General features: G+C 46.5%; 1 protein-coding gene across 3 annotated transcripts in view; it reads left to right on the plus strand.

Annotated features, from left to right (window-relative positions):
* Positions 1-12805, plus strand: part of STARD3 (StAR related lipid transfer domain containing 3) — a 180292-nt gene extending 167487 nt beyond the window's left edge. For all 3 annotated transcript variants that reach the window (XM_078645652.1, XM_078645654.1, XM_078645653.1), the window contains exons 13-15: positions 3418-3522; positions 3671-3764; positions 10256-12805. In XM_078645652.1, coding sequence (XP_078501778.1) covers positions 3418-3522; positions 3671-3764; positions 10256-10366 — 310 coding nt within the window. In that variant the 3' untranslated portion in view covers positions 10367-12805. The remainder of the gene's footprint in view (positions 1-3417; positions 3523-3670; positions 3765-10255) is intronic.
* The last annotated feature ends 4597 nt before the right edge of the window (positions 12806-17402 follow it).

The raw sequence follows: 17402 nt of genomic DNA on the forward strand, positions 1-17402 counted from the left end.
CCTCAGTGCCGCTTTCGACACTGTGGCGCATCACACACTGCTGCAGTGTCTCAGAAAGGGAGGAGTAAGAGGCAAAGCTTGGGAGTGGTTGGAATCATTCCTTACAGGCCGCAGTTTCCAGGTTGCACAAGGACAGTTTAGGTCCAATGAAATGATACTCAAGCAGGGAGTTCCACAAGGCTCAAGCCTCAGCCCCACCTTATTTAATTTGTATGTGGCCCCGATTGGAGCGATCACAGACAAATTCGGGGTTGAGACCGTGTCATACGCAGACGACACGCAATTGATCGTGTCGCTCACGCAACCAGAAGAACAATGCGCTGATAATTTTAAGAGCTGCATGCGTGAACTGGCCAAATGGATGACGGACAATTGTCTCCGTCTTAACGGTAATAAAAGAGGTACTGATCATAGGCAAAACCCCATCAGTATGGACCTCAGCGTGGTGGCCAGACGAGCTGGGTGAACTACCCACACCCAGCAATCTAGTGAAAAACCTAGGAGTCTGGCTGGATAAAAATCTATCCTTCGACCACCAGACCAAACAAGTGGCAGGCACGTGCTTTGGCATATTACGGGTCCTTAGAAAAACATTGGACCTTATGCCTACGCCGGTGCGCCTAACCCTAGTCCATGCACTGATAACATCCAGGCTGGACTACGGAAACGTACTATATCTAGGAGCCAACGAAAAGTGCATCACTAGACTGCAGCGCATACAAAATGCGACGGCCCGCCTGATCCTTCAACTGCCCAGAATGGCATCTTCACAAAAGGCTCTAAAAACACTTCACTGGCTCCCTATTAGGGAACGGGTGAGGTTTAAGGCCCTCTGCACAGGACATCGTATCCTAAACGGAAAAGGCCCTAGGTACTTGCTCAACTATCTTAAGCGGTATGAACTCACACGCCAATTGAGATCATGGGGCACGGGACTGGTGCAGGTCCCAAAGGTAAAAAGAGTAAGAATGGGTGGAAAATCCTTTAGAGTCTCGACAGCTAAACTGTGGAACAAGCTGCCAGAGAAGATGCGACTGGAAAAATCTGAGCTGACTTTCCGCAAAGAACTAAAAACAATCCTGTTTCCCCAACCCTTAAGGCCTCTTATAGGGCTTCGAGCCGCAACCAGAGTCCCACGACTAAGGAAACAAACAGTAGCTTCTAGCGCGGGGACACACCAGCAGGTGTAACCAAGCGCTTTATAAAATTGATAATAATACACATTAAGGCCTAAGGCATGAAGGTGCTTTTTGATGGCCAGACCTTTATACGCACCTCCGACTGGTGAAGTGTGGAATGGCTATTCACTTCTGAATCCCAGAGTACATTCACTGCAAGCTACCAAAAGTCTGTTTATCAACATTCACAGGCTTTTTTATGATCTCCGCAATACAGCCTACACAAAGCTCCTTACTTTCAGCCTTCGCTGGCGCAAACGGCATCGACAACAGACTCCACCCAGCTTTACTGGGCCGCACACTGCCATGGGCGAATTACTCATTGTTTGTGTCCGTCCGAAAAATAATCTACTAAAGTAAGATCCTTTGTTCCCTTTTTCAGGGAAAACTTATTCTAGATCTGACATCCTAGCCATTTCTGAACTGACTCGAAGAGAGAGAGCTTCATTCTTTGTGTCCACTGACTGTTAACTATCCAAGGGGGTGATTCAGAACACCTTTCGTGGAGAGTTTCATCTAGAGGGTTAAAGTAGTGTTTAAGCGGAGAGCCTGAGCTGGGGCTGTCCTCTAGTAGATCCGTTTGCGACAAAGGACAGTCATCGAGATTTTCCCTTCTCTTGTATGGAAACAGGAGAGAATTCCATACTAGGGTTGTCTTTAACTGAATTATCAGGTGAGTTCCATTATGCCTTTCTTTATATTCCTTTGGTTCACAAGAATCTTAAGAAAGTCAACGCATCGGACAACTTGGACATGGTCCTCATAGCTTCATTCAGTTGCAACTGCGAGAATCATGTGAGGTTGTACGATTATTGCGGAATTTTTATCTGCATGCTACTCATTTGGACCACATAACCACACACTGTGAAACCGTCCTTGGGGCAAATCTATTTCTTGTATTAATCCTATAATAAATCCAGTCTGCAGCTTTAATGATCTTGTACTTTGCAAAGGCCTTAAATGAATGAGCAGACTAACAAGGTTGTTTCAAACAGAGGTGGATGTCAGGTTACAAAACGTTACATTTTTATCCAATTTTGCACTGTATTAAACTAATTTTGGCATCAGAAGGCTTTGATTGGCTGTCTGAAAAGGTCTCATATTTAGGCTTGCAGGGGTGGGGTGGCTGTGGAAGAACAGCAGCTGATGAACACAGTGGCAAGTACCCAACGGATGAGCATAAAGATTCAAAGACTAGGGAAGAGGCCCGATTACAGTTGGGCATGAGGGGTCGGCACAAGTCGATGGTGCTTTGGAAAGATACTACTATTGGGAGTCTTGAGAGTTTAAGAGAAACCGGCTATTTCACTGAAATGAAATGTTGCAGGTGGTTTCTGGCGCTTAGATTTTTGAATTGATGGAGTTACTCGTGGCTCATATCTGTGCATACCTTCTTCAATCTATACCTTGCAGTCTTTGACATTTTCAAGTGCAGGTGGTTGTCCAATGCTACGCTGATGGTGGACACACTTTGGTGTGGGGGGGGGGTTCAAGAACACAGCACACACAACATAGATCATGTGCATTTACTTGCAGGAGTTCAGTTATCTTCAACTTAGCAACCCAAAAAATGTTGCTTATATTTGCCCGGAAAGGCAGACCTTCTCTAGCAGCCATACCAACTCAAAGAATCTTTCGTATGGACTTGCAGCCTACAAATAAAGTATAAAAGCTCAACTTTTCTTTAGAACGACAATGTCTCTTCTGCCTGAAGTCAGCTCGGTAGTGGCTTACTGCTAGTTTCAGTTTATGAAATTACATGCCGTCTTTCTGATTCTTTCTGTTGGAAGAAACACCGGCTTTAGTTGTCTGTGCAGCAATACATCCCTCTTTGGACTACTGCAATTCCCTCTATTGCACAATACCTAAAACTTTGCCAAGTCAGAGCTGCATCTGGCTTATATGTAAAGGACCGCATCATTTATACAGAAACGTAAATATCTTTTCAGTTCTTATTCCACGTCTGTTCTTGGAGTGGATATCCTATATAGCAGAGTACCCTCTAGGGAAGACGCTTCTGCTGGACAATAAGCTCTTCCCTACACTGATAATATTCAGGAAAAGACTGAAGATTTGTCTGTTTGGCAGACCGTGCTTTCAACCACCGCCAAGAGACCTAGCAAGTAGTTTCCACATCATAAGTGCAGTCATCATTTAGCTTTGCCCTCTGCTTTGTTGAATAATTGATTTCCTGCACCCTGCTCAGGTCATTTAGTCTTTGCTGCTTTTCCTCTTGTAGGGATTTTGTGAATGTTCGCAGGATTGAGAGACGAAAGGATCGCTATATTTCCTCAGGGATGTCTGTCTCTCATGAAGCCAGGCCTCCAAATCCCAAATACGTGCGGTAAGCGTTTTTCTCAATCGTGCGGGTGGGATATTATTCCGAATTTGAAGTGTGTGTGTACGCACATGCAAGTGTACACACGACCAATGGATGTCTTCATATATCTTCTTACCATTGTGCATGTTCATTCATGTCCTCTTCCCTTCAGTGGAGAAAACGGTCCTGGTGCTTTCGTGGTCTTGAAGTCTTCCCGGAATCCAACAGTGTGTACAATCATCTGGGTCCTCAACACTGACCTCAAGGTAAGTTGCATTGTTCATGCCCTTCAGTAACCTCCTACACCATCGGGTGTCACCCCTGCTCTGGCTTTTACTCTTTCCCCTTCGCCCAGAACCGTGATCCTGCTTCTGCAGTCATCACTCTCCTCCATACTACTCTTCTGCCTTCATTCCCCTCACATGTCCCCCCCCACCATATCTATTCGACTTTCTGTTCAGGCATCCATCACCACTACCTTCTCCAGCCTCACACCCTCTACCTGTGACTACATCTTTCATCATCCTCTGCCAACCTGCAGTCTACATGTTCTGCCTCCACTCCCCTGGTCCTATCCACTTTCACCCTTCTCCATCCTCCACTGATCTCCTGCACCTTCTATGGCAAGGTGTCCACTTTGCTCATGCTCCTCCTTCACCCCCCACTTTGTTCTGCACCCCACTATACAATATTGTTACTGTTATCTGGCACTGCACATGACGCCTTCAGCCTGTACAACAATGCAGCTTGCCTCCCTCGTCTCAATGCTGATATTGCTGGGTACATGGACTCCTCCCTCTCCAGTCTTTGTCTACTGTAAGCTGGTGCAAGACACATATTGAATGTCATTGCGAGCAGTGCATGAGTTTGACCGGGTCAACTAATACCACTCCTCTGCAACCCACTGTTTACTGTAAATACTCTGTAGGGAGAGAACTGACAAACTTCTGATCTTCCACTGTTTTTTTTTTTTTTTATATATATGTTCAGGCATCCATCACCACTACCTTCTCCAGCCTCACACCCTCTACCTGTGACTACATCTTTCATCATCCTCTGCCAACCTGCAGTCTACATGTTCTGCCTCCACTCCCCTGGTCCTATCCACTTTCACCCTTCTCCATCCTCCACTGATCTCCTGCACCTTCTATGGCAAGGTGTCCACTTTGCTCATGCTCCTCCTTCACCCCCCACTTTGTTCTGCACCCCACTATACAATATTGTTACTGTTATCTGGCACTGCACATGACGCCTTCAGCCTGTACAACAATGCAGCTTGCCTCCCTCGTCTCAATGCTGATATTGCTGGGTACATGGACTCCTCCCTCTCCAGTCTTTGTCTACTGTAAGCTGGTGCAAGACACATATTGAATGTCATTGCGAGCAGTGCATGAGCTTGACCGGGTCAACTAATACCACTCCTCTGCAACCCACTGTTTACTGTAAATACTCTGTAGGGAGAGCGAACTGACAAACTTCTGATCTTCCACTGTTTTTTTTTATATATATATATATATATATATATATATATATATATATATATATATATATATATATATATATATATATATATAGCGCCTGGTGACCCGGAGGCATCCCTGCGCTATAAAGTCAAGTCAGAAACGGGCAGAAGGAAGCAAAAGGACCTATTTAGGGAAAAGAAAAGTTTTAAGCTGCTTACGAAAGCGCAAATGGCAAGATTCCAGCCACGGGGAAGCGAATTCCAGCGTGCGGCTGCCCTCACAGAAAAGCGACGGCCTCCCGTGCGTCCCTTCCTAAACTTGGGGACGGTTGCCAGTCGCTCACTATCCGAGCGCAGAGATCTCGAGGCTTTGTACAGGGTGACCAGACCCGCTAAAATCGGAGGGCCTTGCCCATTCAGAAGCTTATGGGAGATACACATAGCCTTAAAATCGATCCTCTCTCGCACAGGAAGCCAGTGGAGGGCTTTAAGCGCTACTCTAGCAGAGGCTCGAGACGAAAGGCCCATCAACATCCTGGCTGCCGCGTTTTGTGTTCGTTGAAGTTTGCCAAGAGTGTCTTCAGGGGCCCCTAAGTAAATCACATTGCTGTAGTCCAGTCGTGAAAGTACCAATCCTTGGACTAGAAGCTTCCTGGACAGAGGGGGAAGCCGAGGGAGAATCTTACGGACAGAGCGTAAAAGTCCAAAACAAATTCCTGCTGTTTTTTTGCCTGGATTTTCATGGTTAAGTCCTGATCGAGCCAGACCCCCAGGCTCTTGATCTCTGTTTTGGGAGCGGGAACCTCACCCATAGTATCGGGCCAGACAGATGGTGGAATCGCTGTCCATTTTTTTCCCAGCAGCATAATTTCTGTCTTGGACCCGTTAAGTTTGAGTGAGGAATCGCACATCCAAAAATGAATTTCCTGAAGGCAGTGTAGCAGATTATCTGAGCGTTGGTCAAGATGTGAGAGAGAGACGACCAGTTGCGTGTCGTCCGCATAACTCACAATTTTGATACCAAAGGGGGCAACCACATCTTCCAGAGGGGCCATGTATGCATTAAAAAGAGTGGGACTAAGTGAGGAGCCTTGGGGCACCCCATTTAGAAGGGGAAGATAGTCAGAACGAGAGTTGCCATCCCAGACCTGGAACGTGTGGCCCGACAAGAATGACTCTATCCAGGCTAAGGCAGTGCCCCCGAGCCCCGCCCTGGCCAGCCGATGGATCAGGACACGGTGATTCACCGTGTCAAAGGCTGCACTTAGGTCCAGGAGGATCACTGCCACTGATCAGGGAGCACAGATTTCCAGAGTTTAAGTTGGGAATCTAGTTCACTCCTAAATGAGGATCACAATACAGAATATCTATTTCTGTCTAGAGTGCATAGGCTGCTCGTACTTTTGCTACCAGGGACACAAGAGTCCCTGGGGTACCTGATCCAGCATATCGATAGAGCAGGGAAGGTAGGAGGAGGGATCGCAATCCTTTTTAAGGAACATCTAGGATGCCGATTTCTAGGCAGCCCACTCTGACTGTGAAAATGTCCACTTCTCCATTGCCCTGTCACCGTCAGCTTCCTTCACAGGGCTCCTGGTATATCGTCCCCCAGGATCTGTAGGACAATTCTCTAAGGCACTACTGGAAACTGTAGTGAACCTGGCCAGTTCAGCCTCTAATTTCACCTTATTGGGAAATCTGAACCTGCACCTTAATGATCCACAAGACACAATAGCCATGGATTTGGCCCAAGACCTGGCAACATGTGAAATGGCTTTAAAAATCCAGCAAGCCACCCATATAAAGGGACACCACCTTGACCCAATTTTCTCCAATATTATAGATTTAACCACCAAGGACCAGAGTCCGGTCCCGTGGTCGGACCACTCTGTAATACCATTCACTTGGAGTGCTACCTCCCCGGGCCTGATCAAACCCTTCTGCAGAACGCAGGCAAGGCATTGGCCCAAACTCAAGGTGAATGAATGGTCGAAGTTTTGAGGGCCACCCAGCCCCCGGTTAATCATGATTTCACCACAGCGAGCTCAGAGTTCAATCAATAGATAGAACATTCACTGGACATAGTGCTCCCCAGGAAATCCACTATTCAAAAGATGGGATTAACCAATCATCCATAGTTTGGGCCGGAACTCCGGAAACTTAAACAATGCTGCAAACGAGAGGAGAGACAATGGAGGAAAGACTTTAGCCCAGAGAAAACAATTAAATATAGGGCTTCCATTAATGCCTATAAATCTGCTCTAAAGGCGGCCAAAACCGCCTTTTATGCAGAGAAAATGATTGCGTCTCCTAACGCACCGAAAGATTTTCAGAATTGTTAAATCTCTTGAAGGCCCCTGACCCTCCTCCAATCCCAGATGTAACTGGATCCCGCTGTGAAGAGCTTGCAACCTTCTTTCACACCAAAATTCAAAAGATTCTATTGGTCCTTCCCCCTATTACCACTCCCGAGCCACTTATGCAAGTTGAAATATCCTCTCAAGGGAAGCCTCCCACGCTCTACTTTCACCCCTCACTGAGGAACTGTTACCCCCTCTCCTCAAAGCAATAAAAAGTGGTTCACCTCTCGATCCTGCTACAATTAACATCCTGAAATCCGTTTTGACCATTATCACTGCACCAATTATTAATCTGGTTAACTCTTCGCTTGAAGCAGGTTTAGTCCAATGGGACTGGATGATGGCCATGGTCAAACCACTGATTAAAAAACTTAATCTTGACCCCGGAGACCTGACCTGTCCAACTACCGTCCTATTTCCCTTCTCCCAGGTATCAGTAAATTGACGGAAAGATTTGTCAACCGCCAATTGTCTTCATTTCTGGAAGCCTTTAATCTTCTCCACCCATCTCAAACAGGCTTCTACCCTGGGCAAGGGACGGAGACTGAGACGGCGCTCGTAAAGGTGGTTGAGGAGTCTAGGAGGATTCTGGACGCAGGTGGCAATGTGGCCATTATCCTCCTGGACCTCAGTGCCGCCTTTGATACGGTGAAGCACCACATCCTTTTAGCCCGCCTAAACAAACTTGGAGTCTCGGGAAAGGCCCTCGCTTGGCTGGAATCATTCCTGCAGGAAAGGTACTTTAAGGTGTTTGAAGGGGATTGTCACTCCTCTCCCTTACCTCTGCAGTGTGGGGTCCCTCAGGGCTCTTCCCTTAGCCCCACACTTTTTAATGTGTACATGTCTCCCTTAGCTGAGATAGTGGCTCCCTATGGGATTGAATTGGTCAGCTATGCTGACACGCAGCTCGTGGTCTCCCTGAACCAAGCAGAGTTGTCCCCAACGAGTCCGTGTCTGTCTGGAGGAAGTGGCCAAGTGGATGAGCCAGTCCCATCTCCAACTCAACGGTGAGAAGACCGAACTTATGCTATTAGGCAGGCAGGCATCATTCAATGCCTCTAAATTATGGCCACCCTGTATGGGCCCTGGTCCTACCCCAAAAAGTGAGATAAAGAGTCTAGGATTCTGGTTAGACGAGGATCTCTCGCTTAAAGTACAAGCCAGGAAAACAGCGGCCACTTGTTTTGGCCTGCTAAAATCTATACGTAAAATTCTTCCCCAGTTGCCTGACGAGGCTAAAAGAATTCTAGTTCAGGCCTTGATTTTATCTAGGCTTGACTATGGAAACGCGATCTACCTGGGAGCTCCAACTTCGGTGAATTGTAAGCTTCAGGTAGTCAAGAATTCAGCGGCGAGACTGTTGACTGGCACGAATTATCGCTCCTCAGCCAAACCAGCGTTAAGATCACTCCACTGGCTACCGATAAAAGAACGGATACATTTTAAGGCCCTCTGTATCGCCCATAAAAATCTTCAAGGCAAAGGTCCTTCAGAAATCTGCAGTCCAATGATCTCAATCTGGCAGAAGTTCCCAGAATCAGTAAGGCTAGCTCCGGAGGTCGCCTTTTTTCCTACAATGCATCATAGTTGTGAAACTCTGCCCCTCTCACTTCGCCAAGAACTCAACCGCCTCACTTTCCGCAAGAAACTAAAGACATGGCTTTTCCCGGAAACGAAATAATTAAGATTACATAAGAACTATCTTAGCTTCTCTGCCTCTCTGCGGCTCCAAGCGCTGGGATGCCTCCGGGTAGCCATGCCCTATATAAGAATTTTCATTTCAGTGTAGTGGATGTAAACAAAGATGCCTAGTCAAGTTTACTGTAGCAGCATTCTTGAGGGTCCTCCTAAAGCTTTAATGGGGCAAACAAGTAGACTGCCAAGAGGTTTTAGGAAAAGATATATTAGAGCACAGGGGACTTCACTGGTGGAGTGAAGGAGCGGATTGTGTTCAGGGCTACGTGTCTTTATGTGAAAGCTCTCACTGAAAGTGTTGGCATTGTGTGTTAAGCAAAGCTAAGCATTGTGTCCCTAATAGGTGTGTGCATTTCCTGTCTTCCTTCTGAATGTTTCAGCAGGAAAGTTGGAGGGTGCACGCTCCTCATTCCATTTCATAGCAAACATGTTAAAAAAATCATTTAGGAGCTTTCCCTGCTTTCCTTGCCTGGTGATGATTCACTGCAGGCAGCTACCATTGCTTCTGAATGCTGTGTGCCCAATCACTGAAACTACTTGTAGGCAGAGGAGGATGCGAAGTAAACAGCAAACCAGCATACCAGTCTTACAATGTAGTAAAGAGAATGAAGGCAGGGTACAGGGTGTCAGTGATGAACGAGATTGGGCGTGAAGTGCAAGTGACGTTTGTGCTGTGGAATGTCTGTAGCAAACCTGGCTAGGGATGGATGGAGTGCTTGGATTAATCTCCACCACTGGCGTTTGCTTGTGCCATATACCAGCCTCTATGCAGTCCTACAGTGGCGAGGTTGTAGAAAAAAGTGCACATTCCAGCAATCTGGAGAAAGCATGCATGTTTTCCTGATACACAAACTGATAAGTGAATGAAGGACTTGGTGAGGCCAATGTGGGGTTATACATCTTGAATAGGTATAGCTCACTGACCAGGCAGAAAAGGTGCTTTTTTATTATATAGATTTAAAAAAAAATATATAGCCTTGTATAAGAACAGCTGATAACTATGCGTCTCAAAATGCTATCTTAAAGTCTTCGAACAAATAAAAATAGGTGGTTTGGCCTACCCAACTGCATACACTGCTGAATGTTCATATTGCTCTTTCCGCTTTGTTTCAGTCCATATTGGTGTTTGTCCCAGCTGTATGTTTTTGTGACCCCATGGCTGCATGCAGTAATTGCTGTTGACTGTATTTGAGTCTGGTCATTTCTATCCTGCTGATCAACTGCTTTCGTTCTCTTATAGGGCCGCCTGCCCAAATATCTCATCAGTCAGAGCCTTGCAGCAACCATGTTCGAGTTCATTTTTCACCTTCGCAAGCGTGTCTTGGAGGTTACGAACAATGGTGTGCCTTAATGACTGTTCTAGACGAGAGCCCTTGCGTTCCTGTATCCCCTGCATCCATACCTTCCCCTGCATCCATACCTTGCTGCTTGTCTTCCTTCATCAGTCTCCTGCTTCCTGCTGAAGGCCTTCTTGTCGGGACTCCTCTGTGGTGCTCTGGAAGAGCTTGACAGTACATTCAGAAAGCAGCTACTGTTGCCCAAATGACAAGGATTCAGAGTGCTTGAACTGGTGAAAGGTGCTATCTTTGCAGCTCTTAGGATGTGCCAAAAATTGAGGAGCAGACCTGGAGCTTTCTGGCATTCCTGGGGACCGAAGTCCTAAACATTTAATGCCTGGTGCATGAGTTCCTAACCTTCTTCCTTAACTGTGCCCCTCTGGAAGAGCCTTTGCATTCCTCAAAGCCTCCATCTGAGTCTACACCTTTCCGTCCACAGGGTGCCGTCCGTACACCTCCATGTGAAGTTCCTCTGCTGCTCTTAAGTTTGATAGAGACCTTCTATCCAAAGGCTACGATTCAGTACGTATGAAGGTGCTCTTCCTTCTAGCCTTGACTTTTGGTGTTTCAGGATTGGCTGATTGTGTTAGGTTTTTTTTGTATCTAGGTGTGCCTGCCTTGGTTTTGAGAATAACCCCACTTGCTCATAAGAATGGATATCTAAGGGGCTGTGATGGTGCTCTGATTACCACACACTCGAAACAAGTTTGTCCCTTTATATGCAGCAGTTGAGAGGTCTTTAAAGAGGTCTTTTGAAGAGGTTTGTTCCAGTGCTGCAATAATCTGAACAAAATCTTCTGTTGTGGGAGGACCATGTAATCCTATCCCTTATGTTTGTAGTGAAAAGGCCCCTCCCTTTCTAGTACTGCAGTTATCGTGGATGCTTCTTAAAGGTATGGAACAAGACCCAGGAATTTAACTTGAATTGTGGTAAGCAATCTGTATGGCTATTGAACATGCACATTTGATCATTCAGTCACCATTGAGCCATATCTGTTTAAATCAGGAAAGGGTGACTTGTTACGATCGTTTGCTGCGGACTGTCATCTAATGGATCTGGGGTGCAAAGTTGAGGCTGGGTGGAGCCCTGGCCACAGACAGTCACCCCATCAGTGGCTCCACGCCTTGATGAGAAGCTGTCCTGGCATCCTGGATGAAAGGACCAGAAAGTGCAATGGGAACTCAGTGTTGCAAAGACCTATGACTTATTGGTATGGAATGCCTCTTGTTGTTTTAAGATGACACACACACACACACACTTGCCAGTGTATGTTGCCCTACTTCCTGCCCCGGCTTGGCCACCTTTTGTGTTTATTTTCCCTCACTCTGCATACCACCGCAAAGTGGCAGCAACTGGCAGTGCCTGTGCTTTTCCTTTTTTCCATCATGCACCCTAGTGTGTGGGAAGCGGGCCTAAGCGAGGTCTTCTGCCATTTGCTATGATCACCATGTTCCCCTGCTTGTAGCGAGACCTCCAGTGAAGGTTCACTCGGCAAGTGGCTTTAGTGTTGTACTGCATTTGTCTAGTATCGCTGTTTTCTGTTCATGTGGTTCTATGACTGATCACCTCAGCTGCTACTAATGGACATTGTGGGCCTTAAAAGAAATGTGTGATAAATGAGAGAGGCGGGGGGAGCAGGAGGGCATGGGGAACAAGTATTTTCTGTCTCTAGAGGGGTAGGGTGTTGATGTAGGGTTGAGAATGCCTTGCAGTACTAACCACCTTCAACCTTAGTCACAAATTGGAAGAGCTTGAAGGGGATCACTTCATTAAGCCTGGATTGTTTTCTTCTAATTTGTTGTTTAGGAACCTAGCTGCCCCTTGGGTTTCTGTCCTACTGGGGCCATGATATGTGGAATGAAAGGCAGGCATATGTGGCTCCACCAAATTTTCTTTGTCTTTGATTGTGTATGATGTGTTATCCTCTATGTGAATTGGAGCATCCTCGAGGGCTCCTAGAGTATTGATGGAAGCAAAGTTTATTTTACTGTGCTGTGCCCCAGACCATCCTGCAGATGGTGATTGAGAGGCAGCAGGCACAGCGTTCTTTTAACGAGGTTCACAGGACTGTGGTTTTGGGGTTTGACTTACGGGTTACGTCTGAAACCATGTACTCACAGAAACCCGTGGGAACTGTTTGGTCACCCAAGTTTACATGCTTAATGTTGTCAACAATCACACCTGGATTTAACATATCACCTTTGACATTGTTTTAACTTAAACCTTTCAATTTTTTAACACAAATTTGGATTAACCGGACTCTTTGGGGATTCAAATATTTTTTACTTTGATGTTTTTGCACTTTTATGTTTGCACTCATTTACCATCCGCCTCTTGACGCCATCCTTTGGATTTTGTTAAAAATCCTTTGATCATTGATAATTCATCATCTCCCTTTGAAACGTTGTGCCCAGATCAATGAAAAATTAATAAACCTTTACAAAAATGAGAATTATTGCGTGTGATTTTTTTTATTTTTTATATTAACTCGCACATCTGTGCCCATTCACTAGGCTCATTTTCCTACTGTACTGCTTGCTCTACTTTGTTCTCAGTTTACACCGCTCTTCCCCCACTGTCATCATACGTCTTTGTGCTATCTTATTCCCTTCACCTGAACTGGAGTGGGTGGATGGATCCTGCCAAAGATTCTCTTAGACGTGCCGGTGATCCTCCAAAGCTGGGATCGACCTGTCTTTTAACGGAACCACTGGTTATAAAGTGTTAAAATTAAAACCTAAAACGACGGAAAGTTTCAAAGTCCAACTAGTCTTTAATGCTAAATGGAAAGCATCCAATCAAAACATCCAAGACAATTGTTTCAACCGACAAGGTTCTCGCTTGAAAATGGTCAGTTGGAGCACATAGCTAAAAAAATGTACAAATGACCTAGTATATATCCAATTTCTCTGCCTACAAGTCAAAACCATAAGATCACTTGACAAACTTGCTAGGGCAAAACCTATCTGATAATGCAGGTGTTAAGATCTTCCCCCTCAACGAAGTGCAGGGCAGCTTGAAGGATCTTCCCCCTCAACGAAGTGCAGGGCAGCTTGAAGGATCTTCCCCCCTCAACGAAGTGCAGGGCAGCTTGAAGGATCTTCCCCCCCTCAAGGAAGTGCAGGGCAGTCGTGAAGGGAAGATTACTGGAAAAGATGGGGCAAGATGGCTGCTAACAGGCCGTAGGGAGCAGTCGCTCCTCTCCTCGCTCCTGCATGTCATTAGAATATATGGGAAAATGCCGCTGATCAAGTTAAAACAGTATGCTGTACCTATTGAAGCTGTTACAGCGTTTGGCTCATCTATAGTGAAAGGCAAATCCAACCTTTTAAGTGTGCTCTACTGGTTTGAGTTTCCGAGGAAGAGCATTCTACACCCGCGGCAGACCTTGATACAAAGTATGGCCCCTCGCGGCCCAAAACCACAGAGATCCACAGAAGGAGAGAAAGGGAGAAAGCTGTCTCAAGCGATCCTGGCACAGCGGCTCCAAGCTCCAATCTAAGGTCGATGACCCAAAGTCGAAGGAACATGATGAAAGGCAACTCGGAAGATGCCAAGAATGGCAAACTTAAAAAAAGAAAACGATGGAAAGTCAAAGGAAAAAATGCACCTAAACAAGAAGGGAGCAAAACGACATAATAGCGAAGCCGCTGGCAAAGAAGAGAATATGCGTCAATCTACCCTCCATGAATCTTTTGCTGCTCCAGTTCCAGCCCCAGCGTCAATACTGGACACGGCATTCTCCCCTCTACGGATGGCTTCAGCTACGAGCGGGAATGTGTGCAGCCTAGGAGAACCGAGCCCAGGCCTCTGTGATGGCTGGATGGGAGCCGCAGGCGAAGTTGAGGTACGGATGACAGGTGAGGCACTACGATTGATGTATTTTCCCGCGCCGTGCTTGAGGCCGCGATGACAGCACAGCGTAAGCAGATTCCTGATGGGAAAGTTCAGAAGGCTTTCTCGAGCGAAAGGCAGAGCTCGGCTACGGATGCCGTCAGGAAACAGCCCATGGATTTGTCAGCGGTATCTGGTAAGGGGGGCTGCGATGGGGGCGGAAAAGTACCCTTGTCTCTCTGTGGGAACGAGGATGGACAAATGTTGGAAACTTTGGTAATTGCAGAAACACTGGCAGGGGCTGAGGCCACCACAGGCATTTGTATAGAGAATAACATGGAGGAATCGGGTCCGCATACAATACTCGGGCCACAGAGTGACGAATGAATGAATGAATGCACTGTACCCTATGGAGGCCCCCGAGACGATTAGGGTCTTATTGCCAGATCTGGGACAGGCAACAAGTCCTAAAGATTCCACCCCTGTAGGCCAGAACTCGGGGCTAGGCTTGAAAGAACATAATAAACGGCTTCCCACTTTTCAAGGTACAGGCGGTACCCTTATAATTCCGGGACCCCCCCCCCCCCCCCCCCCCCCCCGTGACTATCGTTTTTTCTCCGTAAACGATGATAAGGAAGAAGAGGATGATGAGGAAAAGGGGTTCGGCATCAACAACGGAAAGCGACATGGGCAGTTTGGAGCCTGAGTTGGAGTCCGGAGCATCAACAACTGATAGTGGGGAAATTCTCAAGGCATGTACTAAAAGGAGGGTAAGGAGCCTGAAGAATAGGTCTCGCAACAGGTCCAAAATTAATTTGAGCCCCTCACATCCGGAAGTGTCCAAATAATTGGACTGGGACTGTTGAGCTACTTCCCAGCTTTACCAGGAGGGGTGTAATAACCTGCCCAACGCCCAGCCTAATACACCAGCCCAAGCAACCACGATGGATATGTTGTACACTACATTAAAGCAAATGCAGGGGGAGGCCAAGAGTGAATCGCGGAGGGCAAAGCAGGCAAACCAAAAAATACAGGCATCACTACGAAAAGTGAATAAACTTTATACGGACATGGTATCGAGGGTCACGGAGGTGGAAGCAAGAACTGAGAAATTGGAGGAAGATGTTGGGAAGTGGCATGAGTTCAAAAAGGAACAAGAAAAGATCGCAGCGGATGTACATTGGAAACTTGAGCACTACGAGAATCGCCAACGGCGCAATAATGTTAGATTACTGGGTGTGGCAGAAGGAAGGGCAGGATATGCGGGCATTTGTTATCAATTTGCTTAAGGGGGCCTTTCCAGAGTTTACGGGTTGGAACTGGGAGAATGAGATACAAAGAGCCCATAGGTTCCCCCTGGTGCAAAGGAAAGGACCAGCTACCGACAAACCCAGGGCAATCCTGATATTTGTGGGAAACTTTTTATTGAGGCAAGAAATTATGGATAAAGCCAAACCAGAGGCTGGATGCTCCTACAATGGTACAACCTTTTTTGCCCGCCCAGATTTCTGCCACGCGACGGTGGAAAGGAGGTGGCGGATGAGGCAAATGATAACCCCTTTCCAAAACATGGGCTGTGAGGCATATTTGTTCCCATGTCCCCTCAAGGTAGTGGATAGCGGGCAGAATAGGATCTTCTTCTCTGAGATTAAAGCTCAGGCATATCTTGATGAGATTAAAGAAAGGAAAGGGGGCTAAAAAAATATGACGTTGGCACTAAGACAGAAAAAATAGGTGGTCTAATAATATGTGGAAGGGCTATGGCTAAATGTATGTCTTAATACAGTAGCAGCGGCGGGGAGCAGGTCAGATATGGCATAAGCATGGGATGGTATTCAAGAGCAGGGGGAAGGGGTAGGTGGAACTTGGGGCTACAGCTGTAATGCATAGGTCAGGACTGACCTATTTGCCCGTAAGGGGGGGGAGGGTTGGGGGGGAAAGGAGGGGTAAAGGGCAAGTTGTTTTTTGGTTGGGTGGTCACATACAGGGAAGCATCGTCAAAGCTTGGGTGTTTGAGGGGGTGAAGACATGGCAACAAGGGAGAAATGACAAAATATTGTTTGTTACTGATAGCGTGCTGGGAAAATTATCTGGTGTGCATTAATGAGTGAGTATAATTACGGTAAATGTTTGTGGCCTAAATGACCGCACTAAGAGGCAGCGGGTTGCAACATGGTTGAGATCCCGGAATGTGGACCTTGTGTGCCTCCAGGAGACTCGTATAGAGGGAAAACAAGGCCATCTGCTGGACCAGCTGGGGTTCTGCGTACTAGCATAGTGTAAACTGGGGGCTAAAAACAGAGGAGTGGCAATCCTGTTAAAACGAAGGGATCTTATAATCAGGAAAAAGGATCAATGGGGGAGGTTGGTTCGCATAGAATATAAAGTCAATGAGGAGTGGGTTACCTTAGGGTGTATACATGGCTCGACGGAAGATGACCCGGATATTTTTGATTTTATGGATCTGGAGCTGGCCACTTGTTCTCCAACTATTATCTTGACCGGGGACTTCAACATCAACTGGGCAGGGGGACTGGTTTCCAATGGAGAATATCAGGGTAGGAAAAAGAGTGTGGCGATCATTATGCAACCTCGCAAGGAATAATGCCCTATTGGATGTTTGGGGGACCCTAAAATCTGGCGAACAGGGATTTACTTATTACTCTGCTCCACATAAGGTATGTGTGAGTATTTTTTTTGTCTCATTCTCTACAATCAAAAATTAAAATTGAGAGGCTCCCTCTGATAATTTCCGACCATAACCCTTTGATTTTAACAGTAACGCTTGGAACTAAAAGCCCGGATCGGGTATGGACATTTGAGAGAGGTTGCTAAAAGAGGATGCCTACATCATGCATATGAAGGAATGGATTAGGAGCTTTTTGGATATCAACAGAGTTAGTACGGCGCCTGGGAACATGTGGGATTCTTTTAAGGTGGCTGTACGAGGGGAGACCATAAGCTTTAGTCTAGCAAGTCGCAGGCGGGAAAGACAAAGGGAGGCAGACCTCGTTCAAGCTGTGGCAGATGCAGAGGATGAACTAACAGTGTGGTAAGGGGCGCACCTTTAGATCAGGTGTTAATAGCGAAAGCAAAGATCGAGGTGGAGGAGAGCATCGCTAATAAGGCAGCAAAAACATACCTAGTATATAGAGTGATGCTAGGAGTTCAATGAATCTGTGGGCAGTGCGCTTGCTATTCGCACAAGGCAGAAT

Source organism: Lissotriton helveticus, chromosome 5_1 (genome assembly GCF_964261635.1).
Source record: "Lissotriton helveticus chromosome 5_1, aLisHel1.1, whole genome shotgun sequence".
Taxonomy (NCBI): Eukaryota; Metazoa; Chordata; class Amphibia; order Caudata; family Salamandridae; genus Lissotriton; species Lissotriton helveticus.